The sequence below is a fragment of the Festucalex cinctus genome, chromosome 6 (assembly GCF_051991245.1).
Source record: "Festucalex cinctus isolate MCC-2025b chromosome 6, RoL_Fcin_1.0, whole genome shotgun sequence".
Lineage (NCBI taxonomy): Eukaryota > Metazoa > Chordata > Actinopteri > Syngnathiformes > Syngnathidae > Festucalex > Festucalex cinctus.
The window spans coordinates 501,974-520,233 of record NC_135416.1 but is presented as its reverse complement, the minus strand read 5'-3'; the positions used below and the strand labels follow the sequence as shown (position 1 = coordinate 520,233).

The 18,260-nt window shown below is 39.4% G+C and overlaps 1 protein-coding gene across 2 annotated transcripts in view; it reads right to left on the bottom strand.

The window, feature by feature from the left end:
• Positions 1–18,260, bottom strand: part of usp34 (ubiquitin specific peptidase 34) — a 44,370-nt gene that overhangs the window by 24,684 nt on the left and 1,426 nt on the right. The window contains exons 2-26 of one of the 2 annotated variants that reach the window (XM_077523110.1): positions 16,161–16,251; positions 14,644–15,190; positions 13,779–13,829; positions 13,265–13,414; positions 13,101–13,168; positions 11,871–12,063; positions 11,724–11,785; positions 11,566–11,647; positions 11,340–11,432; positions 11,110–11,235; positions 10,565–10,694; positions 10,342–10,457; positions 9,895–10,224; positions 9,029–9,393; positions 8,116–8,330; positions 6,649–6,773; positions 5,952–6,079; positions 5,783–5,872; positions 4,720–4,815; positions 4,346–4,428; positions 3,655–3,809; positions 2,644–2,757; positions 2,433–2,532; positions 1,127–1,289; positions 932–1,058 (exon numbers count right to left, since the gene is read on the bottom strand). In XM_077523110.1, coding sequence (XP_077379236.1) covers positions 932–1,058; positions 1,127–1,289; positions 2,433–2,532; positions 2,644–2,757; positions 3,655–3,809; positions 4,346–4,428; positions 4,720–4,815; positions 5,783–5,872; positions 5,952–6,079; positions 6,649–6,773; positions 8,116–8,330; positions 9,029–9,393; positions 9,895–10,224; positions 10,342–10,457; positions 10,565–10,694; positions 11,110–11,235; positions 11,340–11,432; positions 11,566–11,647; positions 11,724–11,785; positions 11,871–12,063; positions 13,101–13,168; positions 13,265–13,414; positions 13,779–13,829; positions 14,644–15,190; positions 16,161–16,251 — 3,800 coding nt within the window. The remainder of the gene's footprint in view (positions 1–931; positions 1,059–1,126; positions 1,290–2,432; positions 2,533–2,643; positions 2,758–3,654; positions 3,810–4,345; positions 4,429–4,719; positions 4,816–5,782; positions 5,873–5,951; positions 6,080–6,648; positions 6,774–8,115; positions 8,331–9,028; positions 9,394–9,894; positions 10,225–10,341; positions 10,458–10,564; positions 10,695–11,109; positions 11,236–11,339; positions 11,433–11,565; positions 11,648–11,723; positions 11,786–11,870; positions 12,064–13,100; positions 13,169–13,264; positions 13,415–13,778; positions 13,830–14,643; positions 15,191–16,160; positions 16,252–18,260) is intronic. The other variant, XM_077523111.1, reaches the window with a different exon arrangement.

Below are 18,260 nucleotides of genomic sequence, written 5' to 3'. Positions count from 1 at the left end.
AAATGTTGGAGGGGGACAGATTTTATTCTTCTTCTTCTTCTTCTTATTATTATATATTTATGTTTAAAGTGAGAATTCTGAGATTTTATTTTATATATATTTTTTATCTCATAATTCAGAGAATTTATTATATTTTTATCCTTATTCTCAGAATTTTGATTTAGTTTTTTTTACCGTAAAAAAAAAAATGTACTGAAGAGGATTAGGGCCAGTGAATAGAGGAAAAAAAAACGTTTTGCAGAATTCTCACTTTAAAGTGAGAATTCAGAGATTTTATTTTATCATCATCATTTTTATATTTTTTTATCTTCTCAGAATTCTGAGAATAAAGTGAGAATTCTCACATTTTATTTTATATTTTATTTTTTATCTTTCTCGGAATTCTCAAACTTTATTATTATTAATAATTTATCCTTATTCTCAGAATTCTTAGAATAAAGTCAGAATTATCAGATTTTATTTTTATTATTATTATTTTTATAGAATAAAGTCAGAATTCTGACTTTATAGTGAGAATTCTGCCAAACATGTTTTTTCCTCTATTCACTGGCCCTAATCCTCTTCACTACATTTTTTTTTAACGGTAAAAAAAAACAAAATCAAAATTTGTATTCATTTTCTATTGCATCTTTTTTTTTTTTAAGTCACATTGTTTAGACTAGTGGTGACACGGTATTTTTCAGGCTAAGTTACTCATGAAGACGAAAACCAAAAACCAAAAAAACAAACTGGCCTCTAAGTCGACTTTTTTGGGTCAAAACTCGAAAAGTCCAAATCGGACTGACCGGCACCCAAAAAAAAAATAAAAAATCTGTTTCCAAATTGTGTTGACGGCAGCGATCAGGTTTCGGCTGTATTCAAAATGTCCGCTTCTAACCGAGCAAAAGTATTTGCCAACCTCCCCATGTCCAAAAGAAAATGGCCGACAAACCTTGTCGGGCAGTCCGGCGGGCTGGCAGACGATCCTGAGCGGCAGCGACTGTTTGTCGCTCAGCGCCTTCAGGTGGCTGCTGATGCCCGTGCCCTCGATCTGCCACTGGCGCAGGTGGTAGGCGAACCTGGACGGGGAGGAGCAAGGCCTCACGTGAGGCTTGAGGAGGCGGTGGTGCGCTCGCCGACGCTCTACCTGCGCCTGAAGGCCTCCAGGTGCGTCTTGAGCATGAGCAGGCCCCTCTCGATGCTGGTCAGGCCCGACTGGGCGTCCTTCTCCAGGTTGGCCGACGCCAGCAGCAGACTCTCCATGCACTTGCGGATGAACTCCTGCTCCTTCTCCAGGCCCGTCTTGCCCGCTAAGCACGTCAAAATCAGTTTGCATTCATTTTTCCAGCAAATCGAGTCCATTCACGCTTTGACTGCCAAAACGGCGTCCCAAAAAAAATAACCACGTCAGTGTTCATTTCATACACCTTGAGCCCCATTGAAAAAAAAAGATAACGCTGCCATCTGCTGGCTATAGTTTGTGGCTGTTTTTGATTTCACAACTCCATTGACCAGGAAGTGCACCACAAGATGTTGCACTGCCCCCTGATTTAAAAAAAAAAAAAAAAGGCTAAAATATAGTCATCTTTATTCCATTCTCATCGAGTAATTGGCTGACAAATGTTTTGTGAAATACAAGAAAAATTAAGGTGAAGAGTTATAATTGTTCATGATAGTTTGTGTTTTGAAATTTGCTTTTTAAATTAAGTTTTAATTACTTTGTACAGCAAGTTTTAATGTCTTTAGATTTTTTATTTTTTTTAACCTTTATCAGTTGTTCAAATTTGTCAAGTGAAAGATAAAAAAAAAAAGAAAATGCTACAAAATTAATTGACAAAGATGAAAATGAAATACATTTTCGCTATAATTACTTTTAAAGATAAAATGTAATTTCAGTTGCTGTTTTTTTTTTTTTTTAATAAAATATTTTGTTTTTATTTAACAGAAACATATACTTTATTTTTAGCCTTGGAGTGAAGTTAATTTCACTTGTTTTTTTGTTTTTTTCATTTTTGATTAAAAAAAAAAAAAATGTTACATAATTCTTTGCTCAAATTAAATATAGAAATTGGCCTAAAAAAAAAAAAAAAAAAAAGCCTTGGAGTGAAGTGAGCTAATTTCACATGCAATTTCTTTTATTTATTTTTGATAAAATATTTTGTTACGTAATTCTTTGCTCAACTGCTCAAATTAAAGTAAAAAATATAAATCGGCCTTATAAAAAAAAAAAAAAAAAAAAATAGCCTTGGTGTGAAATGAACTAATTTCAATTTCTCTTTTATTTATTTTTGCTAAAATATTTTGTTACATAATTCCTTACTCAACTGCTCAAATTAAAGTAAAAAAATAAAAATAAAAAAATCGGAATTGTTCTTAAAAAAAAACCCTGGTCAGTTGAACCTTAATGGCGATGGCGATAATTGCCCAAGCGAAGCCCCCAACAGCCGACTGACCGTTGATGTAGTAGGAATTGATGTACTGGATGGCGGCGCGGCTGATGTCGGCCGACTGAGCTCGGAGGGCGATGCCCCACAGCTGGTCCATCCCGCACAGCTGGACCCACGCAGGTGTGCAAAGACGAGAGAGAAAGAGAGCGCGGTGAGCGGCGTTGGCGTGACGGCGGCGGCGACCGGGACCGGGACCGCGACCGGGACCGGGACGGACCTCGCAGCCGGCGGCGTTGTCCAGCGCGCTGGTGGCCAGCCGGGCCAGGTTGCAAAGGTGCTGGAACAGGTTCAGGCCCGTCATGCTGATGGTCTCCGGCTTCAGCTGAGGCATCTGGACATAAAGCAGCGTTCATTTTGACAAGAAAGTTTTGTTTTAGAGTCTTTTGACTCAAATTAATGAAAGTTTTACTCCTAATTTAGTCATCTTTAGCTTCAATCCAATTGAGTGGATATATAATTTAGTTTACTGGATATTTTCCTTCAGAACACGTTTCAACTTTTATACAGAAAATGAGAACACTTATTTGTAACTGTAGTTTAACACGCAAGACAAGACATTTAATATAATGGTGTTCTTATTAATGGTTTCAATGAAACATTTCGTTTTAGTCATTGATGAAATTGTCAGTTATTGTTATTGTCTCAATGAGTGGCTTTTATTTTAATTTTCATCGTGCCGAAAATCATGATTTTCCGTTGACGAAATTATCAAAAGTACATAAAAAAAAAGTCCTCAGAACAAATCCAACGATATGAAATGATATAAATGAAGAAAAATACTGTAACTTATAACCTTGATTTGACTTTTTACATCTATCTTTATTTCAACTCATTATTGCACCAAAACATTTCCACACTGAAAAAAAAAATAGTGATATTTATTTGAAAAAGCCTAGTAAAGGTTGATGCACTCAAAAATTCTAAGTACATTTTACAAATAGAATTTCTGATGTGAAAAAAACATGACTAGATTTCTCTAATATCAATCCCCATTTTTTTTCACTGCATATTAAAAAAAATGAAAAAATCAAATAGAAATTGCGTCATTCCCTTGTGAGGAATAAGCGTTCACGAAATTGGATGGATTCTGTAACTATTTTCATTTATTTGCTTTTTCAAAGAAGCCTTGATCATAATTTTACATTTTTATTTTTTTTGATGAACGAAATGATCCCAGTATTATTGGAAATCTATTCACGTTGCGTCTCCGACCTTTGAGCGTGCGTACCTTCTCCAGGAAGAGGTGCTTGTACGTCTCCATGCCCATGGCGTGCTGGTCCTTGCTGCGCACCTGGTTGAGGAACCAGTGCAGGGCGTCGTCGTAGCACTCCGTGTCCTCCACCAGGCAGTGCCACAGGATGTCCACCTGGTCCAGGCTCAGCCCTGAATCAACCACGCAAACAAAACACAAAGTTGGATGGAAAGGACGTCAACGCGCACTTCCGACGATGCAGCTCGACAAGCAGAGACAGCAAAAAGGACAACAAAAAAAAAACAGGTGGAGGGCAACTGAGTATGAGCGAGAAAGAGGCAGAGAAAGCGAGTGAGAGCGAGCTGAGCAAAAAAAGAAAGGACTGAAAAAAAAGGGGTGGGTGGGAGAGAGAGAGAGAGAGAGAGACTGCAAAAAAGGAGAGAAAGACTGAGCAAAAAAAGAGCAAGAAAGGCAGAGAGAGAGAGAACGAGCTGAGCAAAAAAGAAAAAGACTGCAAAAAAAGGAGAGAAAGAGAGAGAGACTGGGCAAAAAAAGGAGAGAGAGCAAGGGACAATTATGGGGCGAGACAGACAAAGCAAGAAAAATAGAAAGTCTCTGAACAGAAAAATGAAGTGCGAGACAAAAATGAGTGATGGAAAGAGATGGCGAGACGAACAGAAAATGGAGAGAGCGCCAACGTTATCCAGTTGGGTAAAACGTGTCTTACTGAAGTGGTCCGGAGATCCCAACGTGGAGAAGACGCACGTGAGGAACTGCAGGCGTACTTGCACCTCCGCACTGTGACTGTACCTAAAAACACACACAAAAAGGTACATTTGTTTGTTTGTTTGTTTTTAATTATTATTATTATTATTTTTTTAAGTGACATTTCAAGCAAAAAAACAAAAAACTTGTTCTCGCTCGGCGAACGGAAGCTTCGCCTTACTCCGAATTACAATCTGGTGACATTTTGTTTGGCGGTGGGCCGTGGAAAAAAAAAAAAAGGTTTGTGCAAGGCTGCATGCATCATAAGACGCACTTTTTGTATGCAGCAATGCTTGCGTTAAAGTGCTTTCGGAATAAAGTTGAGTGGAGACTCACAGCGCATAATTGTGCCGCTGCTGTCGGACGTCCTGGATGTAATGTTGCAGGTTGTCGAAGAACAGCTTCATCATCTCCAACTCCTTCTCCGCCCACCTCAACACATAAACACAAACTAAAGACTTGCAAGACATGTTTACGGGAAAAAAAAAATTGCATTTTATGTTAAATCAACTGAACTGGACTTAAAAAAAAAAAAAAAATAAATAAAAAACTTAAAAATAAAATAGAAAACAGGGAAAAAACTGAAAAAAAGAAGAAGATAAAAAGAAAAAGAAAAAAGAAAAAAAAATCAACTTCTATTGAATTAAAAATGTATGTATTAATGAGATTAAACTGTACATCAGTATAAAAAAAGAAAAGAAAAAAAGACAACTAAAAAAAAATGTGTACAGTATATGAAACAACTGGCATACTGACTGGACTGGATTTGGGGGAAAAAAACAAAAAAAAACACCAACGATTACATGAAAATGTATTGACGTGAATTAGTAAGAGTAAAAATGAATTTTTTGATGCTTTAAGATAAGCCGTACGGTTACATGAAGTGAAATGGAGCGTACTGGATTAAAAAAAATAAAAATACCCAAATGATTCAAAACTTAAAAGGTAAAAAAATTGAACTGTCCTGCAGGACAAACAAAAACAAAAACCTTAAGTACTTGAAATCTTTTGAAGTGTTCTGTACATTAAAAATAAATATGCTGTGGTGGATAAAAAAAATAAAAATAAAAAAATAAAAAATGTTCACTCATTGTAATGTGATTTATTTTGAAAATTAACTGCATTTAATAAAGCACGTGCGTACTGATTAAATTAAAATGTACTGCATGTAAATGACCTCAGTAAAATTGGTACAAAATTAATTTTTTTACATTTTTTTTAAAGATTCCAAAAAAATGTTATACTTAACTTCTACAACTTAAGTTTAAACAATGCAGCTGAAAAACAAAACGCTGCTATAATAAGTACTTAAAAAAACCCGAGCACATCTAATAATCAGTTTGAATTTTTGAAAGGAAACGTGGAAACATATTAGATTGTGGTGGGTGCGGTTCCTCACATGGTGATCCAGTGCGTGTCGTAGCTGGAGCCGAACTGCTGGAAGGTGGCGAAGAGCTTGGGCAGAAGCCTCAACGACACCACCACGGACCTGACGGAAGGGCGCAGCACACGCGGCTCTTAGCGCCACCCGTTATGCCGAGTCGAGTCGGGTCGGGTCGAGAGCTCACCGGTGGTGCGCCAGGTTGTCCAGGCAGCCCTCGATGAAGCGCATGCGGATCTGCCGGTCGGTGAACCAGCACACCAGCGAGCACAGCAGCTTCTCCGCCTCGTTGATCAGACCTTCCGACAGGTGGCTCTGAAACGAAAACACAAACCCGCCATTTTGATGGAAAGCAGACATTTTTTCTTTTCAATAGACGATGGAACGATGTGCATCGCGATGGATGTGAGCGTCAACAGAAAATACTTTTGAAGGAATGTACGATAAAAAAAAAATAATGATAATAAATAAAAATTAAAATCAGGAAGAAAATCCCAATCTCGAGCTGCTAGTCATTTGGCAGGTAGAGGCTACATTATTTTTTAATAAAAATAAATAAATAATTAAATACATTTTTCATTTTTTTTTAGTCATTAATTTATGATTTTTTTATTTTACTTTTTTTTTTTAATTAATTTTTTTTTTTTTTTTAAACAGAAGAAAAGCCTGCTCTCGAGCTTCAAGTCATTTGGCAGGCAGAGGCTTCATTTTTTTTAATTTAGAAAAAAAAAAAAACGTTTTAAATGTGAAATACATTTTTTTTCATTATTTATTAATTTATTTAAGTGAAATAATTTAATTTAAATATTTTTTAATAAAAAATAAAATCAGGAAGAAAAGCCTGGTCTCAAGCTGGAAAGTAAAAAAACAACCCAAAAACGTACAGCGTCGTCGTCCTGCACCAGGTCCCACAGCAGCGTGTTGCCCTTCTTGCACACGTTGTCCAGGTTGACGTCGGTCAGCGCGTGGCCGCCCGAGTACTGATGCTTGTGCACGCTCGCGCCGCCTGCTGGACATACGTGCAAAGAAAAAGAAAAACATCAGAAAATGTCACCCAATGAATATGGGGTGGAAAAAAAAAATTAACTCATTGACTGGCAGCCATTTTGAGTGAAGCAATCCCCTACCTGGATTTGGACTGATTTTGCAAGGCCCACAGAATATTGTGTCCTATTGCTATCAAAACATGGAAGTTACCAATAGAAAGACTAAAGTCTCTTCTTTCATCAGGGGAAAAAACATATTTCTATCAGTTTCCATTTTGCAGCATTTAGCATTTGAATATAGCTAAGTTTCATCATTATTAGAATTGTGAGTAATTCAGCTTTTTTTCCTATGGAGGACCAAAACTGCCAAACTTCAAAATAAATAAACAAATAAATGACTAAAAGTGAAAATAAACTGATAGAGAAAAGATATAATTTGAAAATTATATAAAACATACACATACAAATACATTTATATTTCATTTTTGAATTATATATATATTTTTTTAACTTTCAGTCATTTTTTAAATTTAGTCATTTATTTATTCATTTTGTCAAAATGTTATTCAAATGAGGGGGCGGTCCTGAGCGCGTCTTGGAGTTGTTTTTTTAATGATTTATATTTCATATAATTTTCGAATTATATTTTTTCATATGAGTTTTTATTTTCACTTTTTGTCATTTATTTTATTTAGTCATTTCTTTGAAATTTTGGCAGTTTTGCTCCTCCATATTTTTTAACATGTCCTGGTTGATCTCTTATACTCTGTTGCCACCTGCTGGCATTTTGTGTAAAAACTACCATTTTTTTTCAACCATTCTTTGCAGTTGATAGGCTGCATCAAAACCTTCTGTATGCTCTAGCATAAAAAAAAAATAAAAAAAATCCGAGAAAAACGTAAAAACACGTCTTTGGGACGCATTTCAAATCGAACGTATTTATACATTTTTGGGAGCAAATGAGTTCAGAATCCCGTGCACGTCTTTCCTAGAAGTTATGTCACGCGTGTCCAGGCCGCTTGTCATGCCGTTTTATTCACTAACAAGACAAAGACGGAAAATTTATGCTCCATGAATGACCAAATACTTATTTAATTCTTTTTTTCATAACTATGCTAACATAATGGAAGGTGTCATTTATGGGCTAATGGATAGCCTCCACAGTTAGCGCCCTATATACCTTTAAGCAAAGGATACTTGAACACAACATGTGAAGCAACACATATAGACAGGCAACATCACAGGTATACATTCTTCATCATCGGCAAAAAAAATCTATTACTGCAAGCTTACCGAGCCGCCTCGATTAGCGGCGACTGCTACTCGATTGTGCGAGTTTTGCGGGAAAGTTTGACAATCGCTCACCTTGCACCAGGTGCTCGTGGTAGATGGAGGCCAGGTTGGGGAGGTGCTGCTGCAGGTGCGAGCTGAGCTCGGCGTGCGAATTGATCTGGACCAGCTCCTCCTCGCAGCCCGACTCCTCGCCGTCAAAGTCGGCCATGTTCTTCTCCGACTTGGCGCTGACCTGCGAGCTGCTGCAGCTCACGTCGTCGGCGCTCAGCATGTCCTCCACCGTCGGACTGCCAAAAGGCGCAAAACGTTTCAGACGGACGCGCAGACTAAAATAAATCCAAGTAGGGCTGGGTACGACTAGCCATTCTAATTTTTTTTCCCGATTCGATTTAATTAAATCGATATGGAACATCAAGTCCTCTTAAATATCAACCACGTGATAAAAACTCCACAAACAAATTCCATATAAAATTTTTGGTTAAATGATTCATAAACATTCTCAATGTTCAAACCTTCATAAATATTATAGAATAATTGGTACATTACTGCAAAAAAAATAAAAATAAATAACTAAAAGCAATAAATAAATAAATTAAAATCAGGATTAACGCCCCCAAAAACTAAAATTAAAAAAAAAAAAAAAAAAAAGCTCGACAATCTTGCAAAGTTGTTCCTCAAAAGACGCCTGATTGCAGTAGCAAATATGTTCCTCAAAAAACAAAAAAAATTCAGTATTAACCTAAAAGATACAAAAAAAAAAAACAAAAAAAAAAAAGCGAGGGACCACTGTATAAGGAAACGCTTAAATAATTTTACGGTAAATATATGTCAACACTTAATTTCAAGAAAAACCTCAAATTAAAAAATAAATAAATAAAATAAAACTCGCCTTTAAAATGGCATTTTCTTGTGAATTTATGTGAAAATGAACAAAAACACTGACAAAAAACAAGTCCTGCCTTTGAGGGCGCTGACGAAGACTTACCCTTCGTGGTGGTGGTGATGATGGTGATGATGATGGTGGTGGTGGTGGTGATGATGATGATGCTGGGGCCCGATGAAGCGGCGGCAGTTGAACATGTCCCCGCCCATGGCCTCGCCCAGGAAGTCGGCGGGGGGCCGGGCGGCGCGGGCCGGCTCCTGGGGCCCGCCGATGTCGGGCGCCTGCCCGGACGAGGACGCCGCGCACGCGTCCAGCATCCGCATGCGACTCTCCAGCGAGCTGGCGGCGGCGGCCATGATGGCCGACGTCTCCGGGCTGAAGGGGTGGTGGACCTTGGCGTTGGCGACCTCGCCCAGCGCCTCGTCCGCCTTCCTCTTGCGCGACTCCACTTGCCCGCGGGGCTCCTTCTGCCATCATCACATTATTCACAAGTCCAATTACAATTTTTGAGCATATTTATATGTTTTGGGGGGCAAATTGCATTCTTGGAGTGAAAAACGGTTCAGGAAAACAAGCAAAATTTAATGAAACAAAGGGCTCTTTGTCCCCAATAAAGTGCAGACAACAACGTTATCATGCTATGTCAGAAAACGGTTTACGGCCAGGCTCGAAGCTAATGGGACAAATACTTGTCATCGTTTGTCAGTCCTTCAGTGTCGGGAATGTATATTTAAAAAAAATATATATATATATAAATAAGATAAGCTAGCTAGACGGATAACTCATTCGGGGACATAGCCAGCTAGCTAGATGGATAGCCAGATAGCTAGCTAGCTAATTTTTTGGGGGGATGTGCACTGTTGGAAACTAAGTGCTATATAATGAATTTGTCATTTTCATCTGCAATTTGCAAAGTCTTGACTGGAGATGATGCGATGCTAATCGATTGACGAGTGACAACCTCCCACCTCCGCCTTCTGCGGCCCGCCATCAGCGGACGCCTCTTCTTCCTCCTCCTCCTCTTCGTCATCATCCTCTTCGTCACCCTCCTCCTCCTCGTCTTCCTCCTCCTCCTCCTCGTCGTCGTCGTCCTCCTCCTCCTCCTCCTCGTCCTGCTTGAGGGCCTCGCCGTCGGCCATGTCGTCCGAGCGGGCGTCGCTGGCGGCGGGCGAGCGGCTGGCCCTGCTGGAGGCGGCCTCGTTGCTGGAGGCGTCGCTGCGGCCGCTGGTGCTGCCGGGCCCGCTGCTGCCTTCCTCCGCGCTGTTGGCCGTCTCGTCTGAGCTGCCCTGCATCGACTCCTGAGACCACCACAGAAAAAACAGCTTTTAAAGTCGAGTCAAGTTTTAGGCTAGCGAGAAAAAAAAACCGGGTGTGGACGAAATGATTTTTTGCTGACGCACGCGAACGAGACCAACCTCCGTGTCGGAAAGCCTCTGCTGCCCGCGCTTGCTTCCCGTCATCATCTGCTCGTCAATGTCACTGCCGGCGCTGTGCTGCGTGTCGCTGCTGTCAGGACTGGCGGCCGGAGAGCCTGACCGACACAAAAAAAAAAAACAGCAAGCCAAAAATGTCACGCATATACGTACGGACTATCTTATAGCCAAGAAAATGAATCCAGTTGGCATCCGCGGCGCTCACCCTTCTTGTTGCCGATGGCCATGTTGGTGTTGAGCAACGACGCGAAGGAGCTCTGCTTGGACAGCTGCGCTTTGGCGGCCAGGGCGTTGTTCCACAGAGCCTTGATCAGCATGGACGACAAGTACAGCGTCTGCAAAAGCCAACCACCGTCGCCCGTTAAGACAGCGTTCGATTGGACACCAACATTTCAATTTTGTTTGTTGTTGTTTGTAAACCATACAAGATGCAATTAGCCTTCCCGGAACGCAACTTGTTGTTGTTGAAAATGGCCGCTGATTCTAAACTAGGATAATCTGGAAAATATTTATGGTCACTCCCTGATGTTCTTGATGCTATATTGGTTATATTGTTTAGTATTTTATTTTATTTATTTTTTGGTAGTTGTTGTTGTTGTTTTATTTTTAGACGGGACTTGTTTGTTTTTCTAGAGAGATGGATGATGATATGCATATTCTTGCATGTGTGAATTGAACCCATCTGTTAAAGTCTGTAAAGTTGCAAATAAAGAATTAAAAAAGAAAAAGAAAATGGCCGCTGGCGGGTACCTGCTCAGTGTGGGCGCTGGGGTGCAGACCCGAGACCAAGTTGAGGACGTGGCGGAGGGGCACCGGGTCCAAGTTCTTGATGAGGGAAGGGAAAAGGTCGTGGATGTAGCGGCTGCAGTGCTTCAGCTGTGACACCAGTTGGACACAAGTTGATGAGCAAATACTCCAGAAAAATCGCCAGAGCAATACGAATATGAATTTCCCGCCCGCGCCCGAGGGAGGTTCCTCACCTGAGCCGCGGCCCAGATGCAGTCCACGTGCTGCGTGCTGAGTCGGCCCTCCGCAGCCAGGAAGTTGAGGATCACTTGGCACTGTTTAATGATCTGCGGGGGACACAATAAGACAATGGAGGCGAGGAATTGGAATTTTAAAAAAAAATAAAATAAAAAAATTCTACTTGTATTGCTCAGCACAAACTATAAAATAAATTAATTAATTAAAATATAAATAAATAACCTCAATGTGCAAATTGGGTCCAAAAAGGTGCTCGATGACATTGTTGTGGATCAACCAGTCGGCCAGATCCTTGGCGATGGACCTGAAACGCAAACAAATGGGTACAGAATCTTCATTTTACGACAGACAGACAGACAGACGAGAAGACGGCAAGTTACGTTTCTGTGTCGGACACCAGAGACTCGTTGTTGCACACGTCGTTAAACGTGTGCAGCTGGTTCTGAAACAGGGGAACATTTTTTTTTTTTTTTTTTAAATCACAATTTTCAGCCAAAACAAACCAAATAAAAGTGACCGCGACTGACTGTGATCTGGCTGAGGCCGGCCAGCCGCATGGTGAGCGTGGGCGACATGAAGTACTTGAAGGCCAGGTCCAGGCTCTCCTTGTCGAAGCACAGCGCGCTGTCCAGCGGCTCCTTCACCGTGCTCCACATCAGGTCCGCCATGTTGCGCGCCGCGCTCTGGCGCAGATCCTGGTCCGACAGCTGGCACAGGTACCTGGAGAACACCACCGCACACGCGCGCGCGCGCGCCATCAATCGATTCGGGTTCCGACGTTCTCTTAGGGCCCGGGTGCCGAGCCGTGACCCATGGAGGACCAAAACTGCCAAAATTCTAAATAAATAAATGACTCAATAAAGAAATAAATGACTAAAAGTGAAAATAAAATAAAAAAAATTATATATATATATATATATATATATATAATTCGAAAATTATATCCAAAAAAATTAATTTAAATTGAAATAAATCTGGGGTTTTTTCACTTTTTGTCATTTATTTATTTAGTCATTTATTTATCTATTTATTTATTTTATTTGCACTTTTAGTCATTTGTTTATTTATTTAGTTAGTCATTTATTTAGTTCGAATTTTTGGCAGTTTTGGTCCTCCATAGTGACAAACGCACAGACGGGACGACACACGATACGCAAGTGCACATACACAAAAAAACAAAAAAAACAAAAACAAAACAAAACAAAAACAAAAAAACAAAAAAAAAAAAGAAAAAAAAAAAAAAAAAAACCACGATACAAAAAGGTCGAGACTCCGATTGAGTCATGACAGCTTCACTAACAAAATACTCGCCATTTGTTCACTTTGGTTTCATTTCTTTTTAGTTTTTTTTTTTTTAAGTTGTTTAAATTTCTACATTTGCACCTTTTTTTATTTAAAAATAACTAATTTAATAAATTTTGTTTCATCCAAAAGGAACTTGCATAATTAGTGTTTCAACGGATTTTATTTCTCTTCATAATTTTTTTACGTTATTTTTGTCGTAGCAAAAATTAAATGGTGATTTCAATTACCAATAATAATTGTGATGAATATTTTTTGTTATTTAATAAAATTTTCAAAAGATTTTTTTCCCTAATGTGTGACATCATGTGGCAGCGACGCCGGCTCTCCTCTTCCCGGGTCATATGAGGAGAGGGGGTTGCTGAGAGACGGTTGCTATGGCGACAGCAGACCTACCTAGCAACAAGCGCGGCGTACCGCGCGGGCGGAACGCCGATAATGAAGAAGTGGCTCACCGTATGACGTGGGAGCGGAAGGGGATGATGTGCTGCATGACGGCCGGAATGTGGAGCCAGATTCGGATCTGAGGCCAAAAAAAAAGAAGAAGAAAAGAAGCGAAGAGAAATGAGAAGCGGGAGGCTGGCAAAGGGGGCGGGGCCCGCTGCCTCGCCGTCCTCACGTTGGACACGATGGTGATGAAGGCGTGCGCGATGGGGAAGGGGAGGCTGTCGGGCGTGGCCGCCTGGAAACATTCCTTCATCAGCGACAGGCCGTGCTTGCCGCAAAACAGGCAAACGTAGCGCAGGAGGTGCAGCGGGACCTCCACGTCCTGAAAACAAGAAAGCGCACTTTGCAATCACCCATTTCAAACACTTCTTTTCTCAACTTTTGGTTGTTTGTTTTTTACCCCAGGTTGGTCCGCAGATGCTTGCCTGTTGTTCTAATAACAGACTTCCCTCATTTATGTTCCAAAAATTACCCACCATTATGGAAATCCGCGTTAATTAAAAAAATTAATAAACACATTAAAAAAAATAAAGAAAAAAAAACACAACAATATTGCATAAGTTACTCTCAAAAAAAAAAAAAAGCAAGGGAACACTGTATAAGGAAACACGTAAATACTTTTACGGTAAATATATGTCAACACTTAATTTGAAGAAAAAGAAAAAAAAAGTGTTGCTTGCGCTTACATTCATGTCACAGAAGGATCCCAGGATGCTGCTTTCATGAGCAGATATGTCCTGAAAAATAACAAACATTGCTTGCATTAGCGACAAACTGCCTCAATATCAAGTCTCATTAAGTCAAGTCAAGTCAAGTCATCTTTATGAGAGATTGAAGGTACTTTAGATGTATTGCTGCTATCATGTACAAAATCACAATATTGCACTCTTTTTTTTTTTTAGTATGAGATCTTTTTTTCCTTTTACAATATTGTGACCTTTATTAAATATCACCAAGCTCCCCACAATATCGTGATAATTATCGTATCGTGACCTTCATATTGTGATAATATCGTATTGTGATATTTGGTTATCGTTACATCCTTAAGAAACTGTCAATTATTTTTGTGTAACATTGCAAAATTAAGTTAATAAAATGATTTCAATATTAAAAACAAATCAATATTCCTCAGAAAATGTGTGCTTCAAAAAGTCGAAACAAAATATGTCTGAAAATACTAAAATTGAAGATATTTTTTTATAGAAATGCACTGCAAAACTAAGTCGGTTGCTGGACAGACAAGTAAAAGTAAGTTGAGTCTTCTTCGCCTCAAGACTTGCGTACATTTCCCTGCTACACTCATGAGGTGCTCCCCCTATCGGCCTGCCAAGGAATTGCTCAATAAGCCATGACCAATGGAGCCATTAGAGTGGCTGAATATTAACTACAAATATTGTGATACTCGGCAGACAAAGTATCAACAGTAGATACAATATCACAAAAAAAAATTCAGATCGGATTATAACCCTGCTGCGTCACCGCGTGCATGTGATTTTTTTACATTTTTTTGGGGGTTCTTGCATAATTTGTGTGCTATTTGTGCGCGTTCACCTCAATGGTGGGATGCGTGTTGTGTTTGTAGGCGGTGTAGAGCGGGAACTGGATCTGGAAGATCTTGGCGGCGCACAGCAGCAGCTTCTCCCGCTCGTCGCCGCTCCACGAGCTCAACGCGGGCCCGCCGCCGCCATCGCCGCCGCCCTCTTCATCCTCCTCCTCCTCCTCTTCATCACCTTCGCCCTCCTCCTCCTCCTCCTCCTCCTCCTCCTCCTCCACTTGGATCCGGGTCTCCTCCGGCGCCGTCTTCAGGGCGCCATCCGGCGAGCGGGCGTCGTCCTCTTCGGCCGAGTCGCGTTCCACGTTGACGGGCTCGTCGTCGTCGCCCTCCGCGGGCGAGGCCGGCGGGCGGCGGCGGGGGGGCCGCCGGTCGCGCCGCCGCCGCTCCTCCTCCTCCTCCTCCTCGGCGGCGGCGGCGCCGCAACGGCGGCGGAGGCGGTCCCTGAGGACGGCGATCTGGCCCACCACCAGGTTGATGAGCGCGTACACCAGCTGGTTGAACACCTCCAGGTGCTTGTACTCCTTGAAGCAGCACAGACATTGTCTGCCAGGAACAAGAAAAAAAAAATAAATGGCGGCTCGTCAGCCGTCGCCACGGCAACACCATGCAGCAACCACGTCGTGACAATAATACAATTAGGATGCAAAAGAAAAAAAAAAAAAACTCATTGGAAATCGATTCTGATTTCCTCAATCGATTCACAAGAGTTCACTTTGATTCGATTTCTCCCAATTTGGTTTCACTTTAGTTCAATCCGATCGATTCATTATGGAACATCAATTCTTCTTTCACGTCAAGGACGTGATCAAATTTCTAATTTAAATAACAACGTACATTTTGTGGAGGCAGTAACTGGTCAAATGATTTTGTTTATTAATTACAAGTAACACGTTATAATCACTTTAGTGTTTCACAAAAATGATTGACATCAGCAAGGAGGAGATGAAAATATTTTTTTAGAATTCTGATTTAATAATTGTAAATATAAACTTTAAAATATTCTGAATTGCCAACGTGCAATAACTTTCATAAATGTAAGAAAATACTTACATTAAAAATAATAATAATAATAACAAAATTAATAAGTAAAAAAATAAAATTCATGTGAACAGTAAATTTCAAGAAATCAGTAAGAAAAAAAATCTATTTTCTTAAGAATTTATAAGAGGAAAAGATATTTAAATAATCGATTCATGATTTTATTAAATCGATATTGGGCTCGAAAATGAAAAGCAATTAGACATAGTTAGATTATTCAATTTATTTTTAATAGACCGCTGGGCATTTAAAATAAACTTTTTTTTATTAATAAATAAATACATAAAATTAAAAACATGGCTTTTAAAATGATATTTTCTTCAGAATTTATGGGGTGGGGGGAATCTTTAAATAATGGGTTCATGTTTTTATGAAATCGATATTGGGAAAAGAAAATAAATTGCTTTTTTTTTTCTTCTCTGTTAAAGCCAACCCAGTCAGCGGTGAAGAGGAAAGTCATGGCGGCGGTTCTCACCTCTGCGTCCACGAGCTGATGTGAGACAAGACTCGCAGCGCATGTTCCTTCTTCAGTTGGAAGCCGCCCTCGCTGCCGTCTGCGTCCGAAACTGCCGAGCGAGCGCAACGTCGCGGTTACACAACAACAACAACAACAACAACAAGTAATCCATCATGCTGATTTTGACGCCATTACATGTAGTGTGCAACTCATCCAAATGCAATTATTACGCTCCACAATTGCAAAATCAGCATTACTGTAAAAAAAAATACTAATAATTTGAGTTGTTTACATTTATACATTTGCACCTTCTTTTTACATTTCACATAACTAATTTAATACATTTTGTTTCATCCAAAAGGAACCTGCATAATTATTGCTTCAAAGAATTTTGTTGTAATATTTTTTACGTTTAAATATTTTCTTGTTTTGTGCCAAAAATAAAATGAACGTCCTATTGCAGTACACAAGAGGCACTCCAACTTCACATTTTTGCCAACATAAATAAATATTTTTATATTATATGTATTAAAGCTTTTTTTTTATTTTAAAATAACTCATTTATTTTTTTTCAACCAAAAGTAACTTGCATAATTACAATGTTTCAAAGAATTTTATTTGCCTTAATATATATTTTTTTTACGTTTAAATTAAAACATTTTCTTATGTACCAAAAAAAAAAAAAATATATATATATATATATATATATATATATATATATATATATATATATATATATATATATATTTACTGCACAGGGCACAAGCTGCACTCCAACTTTTTGCCAACATAAATACATATATATTATTAGAAATATAATTATAAACTGTTTATTCCAAATAATTAGTGTTTCTATTTTTAATTGGTCTTAATCTTTTTAAATACTTAAACATTTTCTTGTTTTGTACCAAAAACTAATAGTGATTTTTAGATTATTGCCAACATAATCATGATTATTTCACCCCCCCTCACAGTTCGACCTGAACATGAAAACTGACCCAACAGCGACCCCTGCTGTAAAGTTGCGTGAGGCTCACCAGGCAAACGTGTGTCAATCTGTAGGCGCAATATTTATTAGTGCCAAAAGTCACGTGACCGTTATCTATAGTTGTAAAATTTCTTTTTTTTTTTTTTTTTTTTGTACGTGAAAGATTTTTACATATATTTCTGTTTTTGGACTTGAAGGCTTTTGTTGTTTTCACTTGAAAGATTTGTTTGTACTTGAAGGATATATTTTTTTTTTTGTAACTGAAGACATTTCTTTGGATGTGTAAAAACATAAAATAAATAATGTTTCTGAAGCAGAATTTGTTTGATTGTTACAGTTCTTATGTGGGCACAATTTTAACTCCATATCCCTCATCCAACACACCTGATTGAAATGATCAGCAAGCGAGCGCTGCAGTAGGATGATAAGATCATTTGAATCAGGTGTGTTGGAGGAGGGAACCGGCAGGCTTCGACGGTCGCTCGACGACCGGCGTTGTGAGTGACCCCTGCCATAGAAAATATCTCTCGTGATTGGTCCATTTAGTCACATGACACACTCAAAAAGAGTTCAGTTGATTCCTTGCCAGGCTCTCGTGCGCCGAGCATAAAACACACTGATGACGAGACGTCGGTAACGGAAAGGCAACGCAAGATGGCTGCCCCTCAGCAAAGTGGCGCTCTTTGTTATTATTGACGTGCATGTACCACCTCCGCCGCCACCTCACAAACGTACGCACGTACGTACCGATCATTTTGGGTGCATGTGTTCGAGCACGCAATGTTCCGATGTCATCGCTTTGTTCCCTGTTCAGAAAGAAACGGCTTTCTCCTCTTTCTTTTTTTGTTTTTAACTTTAATGTACGAAGATGAAACAGATCAAGCAGCAAGCGTCGCACACCCCCGTTTCCAGCCATCGTCAAAGTCATCAAAACACAGAATATACACAATAAATGTCATAGTGTTTTACAACAATGCTGAACTATACTTACAATTGAATATGTACTGGTGGAGGAATTTTTTATGTAAACTCATATAATTTCTTATTTCTTGTCCCTGATTGTAAAATGGTTGCAAGATGGCAACACATAATTGTATCGGTCACCGCCTCAAGTACCAATACCTTACAAT